The 14,325-nt window shown below is 46.3% G+C and overlaps 1 protein-coding gene across 1 annotated transcript; it reads left to right on the top strand.

Annotated features, from left to right (window-relative positions):
* Positions 1–2,838: 2,838 nt before the first annotated feature.
* On the top strand, positions 2,839–13,944 carry LOC112963939 (C-type lectin domain family 4 member D-like). Its single transcript, XM_026061456.1, has 6 exons — positions 2,839–3,208; positions 6,726–6,842; positions 7,778–7,870; positions 8,504–8,655; positions 8,886–9,016; positions 9,756–13,944. The coding sequence occupies exons 1-6, from the start codon at positions 3,142–3,144 to the stop codon at positions 9,901–9,903; spliced, it is 708 nt and encodes a 235-aa protein (XP_025917241.1). The 5' UTR covers positions 2,839–3,141; the 3' UTR covers positions 9,904–13,944.
* Positions 13,945–14,325: the final 381 nt, after the last annotated feature.

Below are 14,325 nucleotides of genomic sequence, written 5' to 3'. Positions count from 1 at the left end.
CTGAGCCAGCAGAGCGATATTGCATTGTGAAATGTATGCGCGTGACCTGAAGGGCACCACGCACAACGCAGAGGAAGACCCCTGCCTTCATCCCGACCCCCCCCAGCAACAGCTGGCGCAACCACAGAAGTTACAGGCATATAAGGGGACTGTGAGCGGGGGATTGCGCGCGCCGTTGGTGGAGCAGGAGACTCCCCGGCCGCCCAGCGCTGTTTTGCTTACTTGTGACTTGCTCAATTATTCTATTAAATTGGAATTTATGCAACCCGGCCCGAGTGGTTGTCAATTTGTCGCGTTTACCTATAACATGAGGTAAAACACCTGCAGATATTACCTTACTAAAACTTCACTGAGAGGTAGAAGTTGAGGGTAGTCAGGGGAGAAAGAAAGTTAGTGTCTCTGCTGCTTTCTGTTTGGGTCAGCTAGCCAATTGGTGCTTACACAGCTCCAGAACGACCACCGAAAGGCAGCAGCCTCAACCTAGGTAAGGAGGGGACTCGGCAATATTGTGCTGAGCAAACCAGAGAATCCTAAAAAGCTGGGGATTGTGAGGTAAGTGGGAGTTACTTCCAGATACCTCCCACACTTGTATCTGAGTGGGGTTGAGTTGAAAGACATATGTGAGGGAACACAGGTATTGTGGGAGGACCTGGATGTACTGCGCTGGGTGGGCAGAATGAACATGAAGGGAGGAGGGAGGAACTGCAGTGCAAGTGCTAGGAAACAAAGCTTGCAAGGCTTGTTTTTAGCAAGGTAGGATAGTGATTAGGCTTCAGTGCTGTGCAGGGAGCAGAATTAACTGTTTTGTTTTTGTTTGTTTGTTTGTTTTTTCCTATCACTGTGACCACCTGTTGGGCTCACTTCCCTTCCAACTCCCACCCCATTACTTGCCAGCAGTGCTAATCAAATTCAAAGGCATTAATTTTAACCTCAGGGATATCATCTCAGCGTTGTTGCACAGTGCCACACATTGTATCCTGTGGAGATGTAGTTCAGAGTTGAACTTTGAAAGCAAGCAACAATTCTATTAATGGCTGAGAGGGAAGAACTGAGCCATCTCCTGATGTCTGGGAGAGATGTAGTATATTCTAATAAAATCAGCAACTGAATTTACATCTAAAATGCATCAGCAGTGCTTGGAGATGTATTTCAGCAGCAAAAAAGCCTATGAGGTTACACAGTAACTTCTTCCTCTGTCTGCTGATTGTGGTTCCTCTTTTTATACCATGGTCAGTCTAAAACCCTGCCAGGAAGTAAGCTTTTCTTCTGTGAGACTGAGTCTGTTGTGACTTGGTTATGGGCCAGGCAGAGGATTACTATGAGTGAAATCTCAGCATGAAATTTCAGAGTGTAACTAGGTTTCAGCAACCACGTAGATGCGCTTAGGTCCTGCAGGAGGGCAAGCCTGATGACAAAGGAATGAGGCACAAGGATGTTGGGAAGAAAAGGAGCCTGCATGCAACCTTCCAAGGGACCAGGCTTTTGTCCTGCAGCCACTTTTGTTGCGTAATGGACTAAGTCACTCTCTTTGCACACAGTTTAAAAAACAAACAAACAAAAAAACCCTGAAGCCAGTACAAGAGACATGATGATTTTATAGTAGCTGATGGAGGGGGTATTCCTTGGTAAAGACATCCAGCTGTGTATGCCCTACACATTCTGTTTAGGGGCAGCTCTTCTCAATAATCTGTGCACAAATGTCCACTACCTCCCTCCCTTGCTCTTTACCTTCTGCCACACTGTGCTCCTCTCTTCTCTGATGCATGTTCTTCCTTGCACAGTCCTGTCTCACCTTTGGCTCTGTCCTGTGTACTTTTCATGCCAGCTCCCTGAATGTCCAGCTATCATGTCATCCTGGCCTGCTTTGAAGAGCTTCCTGTCAGCCAAACTAACCAAGAAAAGTTTCCTTCTTTCTTGAGGTTGATTCCTGGATCCTATCTGCTGGTTGAGCCTTTCTGACGCTTTTTCTCCAGGGTATCCTGACTCATTGCCATTTCTTCTCAGAAGTGTCTTATTCATTGTTTATCTCAGCAGCCATTTCTCTTAATAGCCTCCCACCAATGTATGACCCTGCTTGTAGTCATCATGTTTCCTTCTAGAAAGTATACTGAATAGTAGTCTGGCAAATTTTCCCCGAGGCAACAACAGATGCCTTTGCCAGAGAGCAGGAAAAAGGTAATAAATAGCATGGTGGAGGAAAAATATAAACCAACCCTTTTCAAACTCAAAAATGGAGCCTGACTCACTGAAGGGAGCATTGCTCTGAAATTCAACAGATGGTAAATCAGGCTGTGATAGAGATCTCTGTGTGTAAATCTCTTCCCAATAATGCCTCAAGCCATATTTTTATTTTAGCTTTGCTTTTTCTTTCATTTTTTTCTCCACTCTTTCCTTTTCTATTTCTCCCTGGATATGTCAAACTTCTGATTTTTAATCTCCCTCTGTCTAAGGCTAGAACTCCCCAGCCTCACCTCCACAGGGAAAGTTACTTGTTTGAGATTTCTACTGGTGCTGGCTGCCAACAGGGGCTGATTTCCCAGGATGAGATAGGGCATGCAATATTTGATATAACAAATGCAGCTTAACCACAACAGACAAATGAGGGCAGAATGCATCTTGTATTAAGTTGTGCAGAAGGTCAAAGTGGGTTAAGAGCCTTAGCAGCTGCAAACCTAAAAGCAATGGTAACAAGGAAAGAAAGACATGAAGATAAGTGAAGGAGAGAGATTAACCAAAAAAAAAAAAAAAAAAGTTGAAAAAGGGAGAGACAAGAGATCTCAAAAAGGAAACCTATCAGCTAGAAACTGAGTATGTGTTTTGGGGAAGGAGGAGTGCAACTTCCTTTTCAGTTGCTGGGTTCTCGTTTTTCTTTTCTCTGTCAGGAGTTTCCATAGCCCTGGGGCTGATTTCCTGGGTTAAGAAACCCAAGATCTGTTCAGAGTGTTTCTGAGCTCCCAGCAATTCTCAGATTATTTATAGTACTTCCAGCATTCAGCATAACCTTTTTCACAGACAAAAGATGAAAGAGCAGATGGGAAAGGCTTTGTGACTGGCTGGTGTTTTCCTCTGAAACCAGGGAGCTGGAAGTCCAAGCTTTTATGTAATAAACCTAAGAACAGGGACCAGTAACATTGTGATTGAATGGCATCAGAAATCACCTACGCTGAGGTGAAGTTCAAGAATGCATCACTGTCTGCAGAGGTCAAAGGTAAGGAATGGATGGTTAAGGGAAAAGAGACCCAGGAGAGAAGGGGGTTGATGAACAGGGGATGGAGACTTTTGCTTCTGGGACTGTGGTTCCTGCTTGGTCTGGACAAAATGATGAGGCAGAGGAATTGTCTGCCACTACCTGAGCAGGAGACTAGAGGAGTTTTCAAGTGAGAGGGTCAAGGAACATCTGCAAGAGAAGAAATGGGAATCTTTAAATGGTAGGGAGTTGAGACATGAACAAGGATGGCTAGTGGGAAGACAAGCAGCAAGTGTCTGATGAAGATTCAGGAAGGAAAGTATTTTGGCTCCCCTAGTCCCCCTGGTTGCCTTACCTGCACTGGTGAGTGGTAGAGGACACAAGATGTGTGCTGTAGAGTAGTAGCACTTAGCACTGGTGTGGTAGAGGTAGCAGCTGCCTCTTTGCGTGTTATCTAGTCTTATCTTGGGTGACAGTGGCATTTTTTTGACAAGTACCAAGTACTAACAGTAGAGACTGTGGTTTATTACAAATGATCTGAGCTGTCACAAAGGCAGAGGGACTCCCAGGGCAGCAAATGGCAGGAAATAAGCCCAAGCTCTGCCTGCTACTGCTTTGGCCTCAAAGAGTGAGGCTACAGATCCCTGCCTTTGGAGGATATGGGAGTGGGGAACCAATATGTCTTCTTACAGTAGAGTAGGAGTCTGCACCCTAATGAGAGGTGACACTAGATGCAGAAATGTAGAGCTTTGTGGTCTTTTGTTTGGTTGTGAAATCGTCCTTGCAGGATAGAGACCCAAAAGTCAAAAGGAGGGAAGGGCTTGAACAAAACACCCTGAAATATATATCAGAGAAATTATCTGAGACCTGGAAGAAGATCCAATTTTGTGATTGGTGCCTACTTCTCCTGGAAAAATAATTAACACACCAAACAAAGTCTTATTTCTATTAAAAATCATGGTTACGAAGTGGTGCTTTTTCTAGGCTTTGTGCAAATTTAAGGCCTGTTCTGATCAGTGTACATACTGTAGTCATTATGCCACAAATAGGAACACATAGAGATGTTCCATGTGTGGCTCACTGCTTCCACCCTGCTGTTGTGCAGGGCCTAGAGAATTGAAAGTGTGTATATATACATACATACCCATATATCTTTATTGATGCAAAGGACTTACCAACTTAGAGCTTTACCTCAGTTTCACAATTTCCACACAGAGCAGGCATCAGTTTTGGTTCTTCCTTGCCTGCTCTGAGGTGTGAGTCACGGAAATAAACCATACATGTACACATGACTAACTGGCTGTCAGTGAGATTTCAATGAGCTGAGATCAGCTGGTGCACAGTTACAGCCAGCATTTCCATCACGTTGAACTGGGAGTGGTGGTAGTTCAGTATTCCCCATGACCTATTCCAAAGATACCTGATGCAGCTGTGTTTGCTGATGCCAAGCTCATCTGTGGGTTTGGGTGTGTGCTCAGGGTCTGATTTTGGGTGGACCTGTTCAACTGATCCCACACTGGTTGTAGCTCATATGTTGAAGCCAGTGAAGTATCCAGGAGTACCATTGCACATAGTGATAATGTCTCTCACAGCCTCATTACATGCTCCTAGGACAGGATAAATGACTGAAAGATTAAGGGAGGCTTCCTGCTCTGTCGCCCTTCAGAGTGGTTACTCTGGCCATACAGACTCCATGTTGGTAATGGCCAAGCTCACCTGGAGTTCCCATTTTTAGCGTCTTCCTATTACATCCTAGAGACACTAAAACTGGCAGTCATTGGAAGAGAGAGAGAGATGAAGGCATCAGGTAGTCAACCAACCTGTCTGTGACAGGAGGTGGCAGAGACTGCTAAGGCACACAAGAGTGCAGTTAGGGTCACTGAATTTCCAACTAGGATTTTCCAGATAGAAACATAGGTATCTGTGCTGCACAGCACCTGCTGCCAGATCCCATGCACCCAGGAGATACTGGATTTACAGGCTGAATAACCACCATGTGCTCATCAGGTCTGATGTGGTATGATCATGCTGGACATGTTAAAAGCATGCAGACTAAATGTAGGAAGCATTCTGCAGGAAAATTGGCCTGCTGGGTATGCACAACATCTACTTCATGTTGGTTGTGTTGGTGAAGTGCATGCATACTGCCTGTCATCTCTGTGCCGTCTGAGTGTGGTGAGTCCAGGATGCAGAGGTCTGACTGGGCACAGGCTGAGCAGTCAATCTGTGGGCATGCAGGACATCAAAAAGACAATTGGCCTGGTCAGATTTATGGTCTGAAGCAAGTGGTTGGATTCTGGAGCATGATCCAGGTCATTGTTTTTACTACAGACAAAAGTTCTTGCTGAAAAAACATGATTTGGCCGGGAGAATCTGAGTCTTATCTGTATATAATTTTTTTTTTTCCTGATAATGGAAGATGATACTTTTTTGCCTAGTTGTAACACACGCGCACACACCCCAACACTTTGGGAAGTAGTCATGGCATTTCCCCAAACCATAAGTTTCTGGAAGTCTTGTAACTCACTAGGCATGGCTGGCAGGCACACGTGGCTGCTGGCTGACTTGGGAGCTTCAAGCTGAAGAATGAATGAGGTCTCTCTGAGCTTAGCATAAATATCAGTCTCTCTCAATTTCTTTACTCTTGTCCTGCAGTGAGTGCTGTTACTTCCAGTAACTTCCAGTTTGCCCCAGCTTGTGTCCCTGCCACTACCTAAAACAGTCTCCTACGAAGTGTTTGCTTCTCTTTACCTGTGACCCATTCTCCTCCTTGCTCTGAAACCTCCTTGGTATGGGCAGTGTTCTCCTGGACAAAAGTCAGGTTCCGGCAAGACTGAATCTGAGCATGGTTCTTTAGGTAGACTGCTGGACACAGCCCTCTGCTCTCCCCACACCTCTAGCATCCAGCCTAACACAGCTTAGTTTCACCATGGCAAGTCTCTCTGAATACTAGCTTGGAAAACAGAGGTGGAAGGGTCTTGTCCTAGAAAGTATATTTCTTCTCTTCTAGCGATTCCAGGCCTTCATACCTTTTCACCTTTTTTGGTCTCTGCACTCACTCAGCTTACATCTACCTTTCTGTACCTAGAAAGTCCAAAAAGATAAGAAGGAACTGAGCTAGATATAAAACATGTTTTCTGGGGAGAAGTCAACATGAAATCTTATGCAAATGTCTCAAGTAACATGGGAAAAGCAATGTGGTGTTTGGTAGCCCTTGACTTGATCTGGAGAGACATGGTTTCCTTCTAGTCTTTAAGGCCATGTGAAGGCCTCACACTCAAACAGCAGCAATTGGCATTGCTGGCTCACCAAAACGGCTGGGGCTCTGGACACTGCCTCTGAACCTAATTTTCTTGAGACACCAGAGAGCCCTACTCTATCCTAGTCTGCTCCACTCCCAAACCGTGTAACTTCCACATCAAGATTGAAATTGGGTTTCCTAGGGCAGCTCTCTCTTGAGTCGTACATCCTTGGTATGTGGGCTGACTGAAGCAGAGTTGACTGTGTTGTTGTGTTTGGTGGGCTCCTTTACTTTTAGCACCTCCAGAGAAGAAGGAACGTGAGCGTCATACCCAGAAATACCCACCATGGCTCCCATGGCTGATCTCACTGCTGCTCCTGTTGGTGTGCATTGCTCTCATCATTACTTTGCTCGGTGAGTTATGTGCAGGCTGGCTACCCAGAAAAGGGGAGAGAGGTTTGTGGGCAGTGTTGGGAGAAAAGCAGAGTAATCTGAGCATGAAAGGGAGCATTTTCCAACCAGGAGGAGCTGTTACTCTAGAGAAGTAAGAAAAGAGACATGAGAAAGGATGCAAATCCCAACATTTGTGCTTGGAGAGATATTTGAAAGGTATATTTTAGGAGCAAAATATTTCCTGACTCATTAAATATTGGGTATTTAAGAGTACAGTTGCAAGCTGGCACAAGCTTCCTTCTGCAGGCCAACAAAATCAGGTGTTTTTATCAACAGATATGTAGGAGCTAGGAATAACACAGTGTTATGTCAGATGGTTCTGTTGTACACACCCTGTTTCTTAGAATGACGGAAAGAGTTAGATGGGAAGGGACTTCTGGAGGTCTCCAGCCTAACCCCCTGCTCAAAGCAGGGCCATCTTTAGAACTTCAGTGTTGCTTGGGCTTTCTGTAAGGTCTCAGGCTTCTCTGCTCTGACTTTGTCATGTTTGACTGCAACATATGCCCCCCAAATCTTCCACTGTTTACCCTGAGGTCTTTTCAGCAGAGTAGTGACAGACTGTATTAACAGACCTGGCTATACAGCCACCTGGGACTGCTCAGGTTGATCATATGCTTCTCTAGATTTGTTGACTAGGTCATCCTGGCTAGATCTGGTGAGTCAGTGGGTGGAGGAGTCCTTGCAGGCAGCTGTGGGATGCTGGGGGAGCAGAAATGCCTGTTTCCTTCCCTGAGAGGATGGCAGTTACTGCTTGTGAAATTAAGAGACAGTCAGAGTGTTGCCAAAGGCCAGACAGTTCTTAGTGGGGAAATAGAGACAAAATACTGAAGGCAGCAATGATTTAAGAGGAGAAGGGAGAAAGTGGTAATCTTGCCTTTTTTCCTCTCCTTTTCCAGTCACTCACTTCTCCCATAGCCATGAAGAGCTGAAGACCTTGCAACAGAACGCCACGGAGTGGCTCTGCATCTCAGCAATGCCACAAAGCAAAGGTCAGTAGTGCTGGCAAGGGTGCAGGAGATCTTTGGGACTTGGACAATGAGTGTTGGGGTCTGCTCTGCCAGCAAGCAGCAGCAGGGGCAAGAGAGGGAGACTCCAGAGCAGACATGAGAGGAGAAAAAGGAATTGCTGCTAAATGGTTAAGGGGAAGATAAGGTGATGTTAGTGATGTCCTAGGAGGGCAGGGTGGGTGTGAACACTGACAGAACAAAAGAGATAGAATACGGTGGCAGAAGAAAGGTTAAAAATGGAGCAAGAATAAAAGTGCAACTCAAGTCAGGAAAAGAAGCAATGTTCCCTGTTCCTTGTGACTAAAAGCTTTAGGATGACTGCACAAAGAGAAGCAGTGAAGCTAGATCAGCTGAATAACTTGGGCTCTGTCATGGCAAGACCTGAGAACATGTTACAAGGTTTGCCATGGATTTGTGTATGCACAGCTCACAGATCATACTCAACAACAATTTGAAGAAATATGTGAATTATCCTTGTTCGGTCAAGCACTTTAGACAAGGAAAAAAATGACCTAGGGAGAATAATTAAGCATTGTCCATGGAGAACAGGGATCCTTGCAGTGGCCACCATCTCTCATTCTTAGTATGCACCCTCTGTGATCTCTCCCCACACAGGACAAGGCTGGATGTGCTGCCCAATGGGCTGGAGATTCTTTCAAAAAAGCTGCTACTACACATCAACAGATTCTATGTCCTGGAATGAGAGCAAGGAGAACTGCACTGGGATGGGCTCCCACCTGGTGGTGATTGATACAGAAGCAGAGCAGGTAAGTGCAGGGCTGAGAGAGGTGACACAGCAGCCCTGGGATGCAAGTGCCAGGCCCTGAAGGGGACTCCAGAGCCCCTTCTCGCCCTTGCGGTGGAGTGGGGAATGTCTTTTCTGGGTCCATTCAACCCTGGCTCCCCTCTGCTACCAGCCCCACTCCACGGGGACTTCTGCCTCCCCCCTCTGCTCAGCCTTGCACCTCAAGGACATTGCATTCTGCCTGATTTCCAGGTTTTCCTCTCTGCGTGGCTAAAAGAAAAGACTCAATACGTGAGAAAAGACAATTACTACATTGGTCTGAGTGCACAGAAGGTGGGCCAGTGGCACTGGGTGGACCAGACTCCCTTTAATGTGACAGCAGTGTGAGTATCCTAGGACAGAGAACATTTAGTGCAGCCCCTGGCAGTGCAAGAGACTGAGAGATGTGAGGGCGCTTGCTGGTGTGTGAGAGGGAAGTAAGACAACTCCCTGTGAGAGGACAATGTTCTGATGGGGCAGAGGAGGGCTGCATAGGGCAGCCCTGTTCAGACAGGCCTATCCCTGCTGGTTCATGGTTGTTGGTTGTGACTTGGCTGTCAATGCTGTAGGCACAGAAGAAACTGCCTCTCCCCAGCAGAAAGGACCTTTCAGAGCTGAGCAGCCTTGCCTGACCTCCGTACTCCCCCCAGCATGCATATATGCACACATATGCATATGCAGGGCCAATGCTGTGAAAGAGATGGGGTGTTGGGAGAGATCTGCAGGGCTGCTACTGCTATTTGTTCTTCTGGAACTTTTTCTTCTTCACTGCCCTGGAGGGAGACACAACCCTCTGTGGTGTGTGAGGTGCTTGGGGTGAGCTGTGGTGAGAGGTTCCCACCATCAGGAATGAACATGGCCCTGTTGTGCAGGCTGTAGAAAGAAGGCAGATTTCCACACACAGGCTGATGCCAGTGGGATTAGCAGAGTGGGAGGAAGGATACCTCTTTTGTCAGTGAATCAGTATCTGTAATTTTTCTCTCTCCCCTCCCAAGCACTGTATCTTGCTGCGGCCTTTCCCCGCAACACAGTGTAGTGCTCTACAGGGTACACTGGAGAGTAACAAGTCTGTGTCTGTCTCAGGTTCTGGAGGACTGGGGAACCAAGTAATGTGGAGGAGGAGAAGTGTGTTGTAATCCACTGGAAGGAAAAAAAACACTGGAACTGGAATGATTTCCGATGTGAGGTCCATTCTCCTCGAATTTGTGAAGCTGCAGCAATAACTGTCTGATGGCGGGAATCTCATGCTGAGTAAAACTGAAAGGCTAGCAGTGAGCTGGAAACAACACAGGGGTATGTTGGGAGGAGTGGGGGAAGGTCTGGAGCCTGCATGTCCACTCTGCTGGGTGGGAAGATGTGAGTGGAAGTGATAACTGCCATGCATCCAGCACTTGCTAGTGCTCACCAGTACCCACCAGTACCCATGTCTTTCTGAAAGTACTATAAAACCTGAAGTGGAAAAAATCCTTGTTGGGAGGGCTTTGCCTGAGCTGTCTCAGAGGTTGCCCATATCATCTCATAGGGGTGAAGATGGGTTTGTCACTGGAAGGTCCAGGGAAGTGTGGCAGGTGAAGGGACTGGGCTGTACATGAACAGAGCGAATACCTTCCTTTAAATGTCATTGCCTCCATTAGGACTGATACATGATGGCTCACAGTCATCAAAGCAGGTCCTAGACTCTGGTTTTATCTTCTCTGTTTGGGTCTGGCATGGACTGGGTGAAAAGAAGTTGAGTTTTGCAGAAAAAAGATACAGGAATGAAAGACATGTTTAGAGCCGCTCCTTCCTTGGTCTCCTCGAGAAGAGATGTCTGCTTTGACTTGGGGCACACAGAGAATGTCCTCTATTTGCATTGTTTTAGCTGAACAAAGCTGATTTCCTACACAATGTAAAATACAATTTTAAACCAATGAAAAAGGCCCTGGGTTGCGTTCCCTCCCTCTCGCGCTCCCTCCCTCTCGCGCTCCCTCCCTCTCGCGCTCCCTCCCTCTCGCGCTCCCTCTTTTACTCTCTCTATGCTGCAGGTCTCTTGTATAACCAGGGTCAATACATGTTGCTGTGCCAGGGTAGAGTCTTACACAACTACTGCAGTATAAATTGCATCTACCCACTGAGGCAAAACCTTACAGAGACATCCTGGCTACGTGGTGGGGCTGCTATAGCAAAAGCTGTGGAAGAGGCTGGGCACAGGCAATGAGCTCAAGAGATATTATGAATATTTGTTACCATGGATGAAAGATTTGTCTGGGAGAGTAACTCAAGATTGTGGTAGGAGTCTGACCTGCATATGGTTGACCAAGTATGATGACTTCTCCCCAGCAGCAAAAACCTGGGGCCTTGAGTGCCACCCTGAGGAGAAAGTCAACTTTCCAATGCAGAACTGATCCCAGGCTGCAACTGATGCAAGACTTCCTGGGAGACTAAACCGCACAGCAATCCCTACAGCAGCATACCTTCCCAGGCCTGAGTGTGCTGCAAAAGAGGCAGGAAGGGGCAAGGCTGTTGCTCTATGTAARGTTCTTTCCCAAAATGCATTGTGTATTGAATTGCCTTCACTTGCTCCTGAGTCTTGCTGCAGACTGTGTGCCTCTGTGGATCCTATCTTTTCTCCAGCCATTTACATTTTCTGGCTTTGGTGCCCACTCTTCTGTTTGCCTCAGTAAACATCATCTGCCTAAACTTTCCTGACCAAACGGTGCCAGCTCCCTGCAGGACACTGCTGTATATCTCCTGGCTGTGTTACTACTCTGTCCTATGAAAGTGACTCCTCTCTTTGTGTCCCAAAGAAAGCGGAGAATTTGTACTGGAGAAAAGGTAACCAGAAGATTTGGCTTCCTGAACCAATCAATGAGAGTAGTTTTGTGAATGGCAGTGGGTGGTGGTAGGAGTTGCTGAGTCCCATAACCCGACAGTGGCAAGGTTGCTGCAACTCCATGTCCTCGCATACAGCCAGTAGCGAGGCTGAGTGTGTATTCCCAATAGGCACATGTGTACACATACATTCAATACATATATCCAGAGCCAGCTGCACAGATCAACACAGACAGAAAACACTCATGTGAGCATAGACAGCACGAACAGCCTGATCCTGTTCCCCTCTCTGGCTAATGAGGATGAAAGCCTGTTAGTTGAAAATATATGTGTTTACAAATATATAAAACAGGTCACTCCAGTAGCTAATCTTAGATGTTCAGTCTATTCAGTAGCTGGTCCCTAGATCCCCTGGTCTCCCCAGTTGCTGGGCCTTGGACCTATGAGCCCCTGAGGCCCACAGCTGGACTCCTGTTGCTGGTACTCAGACTTCCTCACATGCACACGCATGTGCACACACTTGCACACACATACACAGACTGTGGGTCCCTCCAGTCACTGGCTGTACGCATTCAGTCTATCCAGTAGTTGGCCCCTATGTCCTCTGTTCTTCCCTATATATTGTATCATGCATAGACATACATGCAAAAAGGTCTCTCTGGTATCTTGTCCAGACCTATGGTCTTTCCAGTAGCTGACCCTCAGACCCTCTGGTCTGTCTGGTAGCTGGCTTGGACCCTTGGACCCTCTGTTAGCCACTTCTCAGATCCCCTAGCCTCTCCAGCATCCAGCCCAGAATTATGGCCTCTCTGATACCTGGCTCCTAAGTCTTTCATCTTATCTGCCAGCCACTCTATCTTGATGTGTGCTAGTGATTACACACACCTGTATATTCACCCCCACATGATATGCATGCACCTGGCTCTCCAGTTGTTGGCATGTCAGGCTCACAGGCCCCTGTCACCCATGGTTCCCTCTTCAGTTGCTGCCACGTGGACCTCCATATACACACATGGACACAGGATAGAGATGCCCTCCCCTGGGAAAATAGTTAGAAATAGATTTTAATAAGAAGATAAGACAGACTGTAGTGATCAGGTGCAGGGCATGGCCAGACTAGTAGCTGACTAGCAGCCTGTTTACATGCAACTGACCTCTTTTGTCCCCTTTTCCCTCTAGTTTCCCACAGCTCCACTGTCTTTGTGAGGGACTGCTCATCTCTTTGGGCCGCAAGGCTACACTGAGATGTATTAAGTTATTTGCTGTCCTCACTGCTGGAGTTGAGTTTCATCTAGAAAGAGTCTCTCACCATACAAAAGGACAGCAGCTGGGCACACGGAGGGTTTAGTGGGCTTTGGTTGCTTTTTTTGGCATATTCAGTAGTTTCCCTGAGAAACAGAATCTGTCCCTGGAGCATGGTACAGCCTGACTTGCTCTGGTCTCCATTGTGAACCATAGTGCCAAAGCTTGCTGTGCTACTGCATTTTCAGAGTTGGAGTTGACCCCACCTCACATCTGTCTCTCAGGGCCCAACGACTGGCCTCAAGGGCCATCACAGCAACTTCTGCTCCTTTTTCATTTGAGTTTTTTTGTGTCTCAGCCTCATGACTTTAACACGATACTCTGTTTTTCATATTTCTCTCAGTGTCCAAAACTCTGAAATTGTGTGACAGACAGAGAGAGACCTCTGTTCTTATTTATGAATATTTTCCTCACAGCCCTCTTAGCTGTGGAGCAAGGGCAAGAGCCTATCAGCCCTAGAAGTCCATATGCAGCAGCAGTCCATGGAATCTGAGGGCTCTTTGTGTTTAGTACTATCAAAGAAGTTAAGCCAGCCTCGTGATTTCTGTAATGTGTTCAGTACACCTTTGTCCCACTGAGGTCTGAATTAGAGCTACTGCAGCCTCAGTGCAGTTCTTTCTTTGTGTTAGAAAATCATGACCTATCATTTTTGCAGACCCTTCTGAGAAGTTCCAAATTGTTGTTCCTAGAGCTCCAGTTTTCAAAGCACTCCCCATCAGCAGAAAACAGAGGGATAGCTACCTCTGTCCTTTTCTTTGACTTTGTGTCTTATCAAAGAGCCTATCACCACCCACACATAAAGCAGGTTTAAACATTGATCTCTCCATAGGTAGGGTCTGTTTCATGGGTCAGTGGAATTCATTACCGTAGAAGAGGAAATTGTGTCCCTAATGCAAAGCACAACTTCTCTTATTCTCTTTAAATTCTTTCTAAACATTCAAAATACACTGCAGTATTCCTATGAATGTTGGGAGGGGGATGTTCAGTAACTCCAGGTATTTATTCAATAGGATCTTCCTTTTCCTCTGGCTTATGACCCTTTTGCCCAGAGATTAAATACATGATTTAATAATATGATGATTGTTGCATGCAAATATCAATGAGAAGAATGTCTGGCTCCACAAGCAAGAACCTATTTTGGCAAATATATTAAATTAAATCTTTAGATCTGCTCTATTTCCTTCATACTCTATACCTTTGTTCCTTACTGCAGGAAATAAACCTTCTCAAATATCTTTTGGAGAGCTTTTCCAATACGTAAGACTCCCGAATCTCAGAGTTATGGGACACAGGAATCTTTTCTTCAACCTTGGAAAGGGTGGGGAGGGCAGACAGGAAAACTTCATCTGAATGCAGCCTGGTGATAAAAATCCCAACCACAAGAATAGCTCTTTTTAAAATAATGCAATGCAAATGCATTACTTTGTGGCAATGGGAAACACAGCCCCACCAAGCTCCTGCAGCTTAGGTCTGGGGCCTAGAACCCCTTCTGACACAAAGGCCACTTTCCAGAAACCTCCCACATACCTTGAGTCTAACT

This window comes from Apteryx rowi, unplaced genomic scaffold (genome assembly GCF_003343035.1).
Source record: "Apteryx rowi isolate R43461 unplaced genomic scaffold, aptRow1 scaffold_1802, whole genome shotgun sequence".
NCBI lineage: Eukaryota > Metazoa > Chordata > Aves > Apterygiformes > Apterygidae > Apteryx > Apteryx rowi.
The sequence above is the reverse complement of the archived record's forward strand: the minus strand, read 5'-3'. Positions and strand labels throughout refer to the sequence as shown.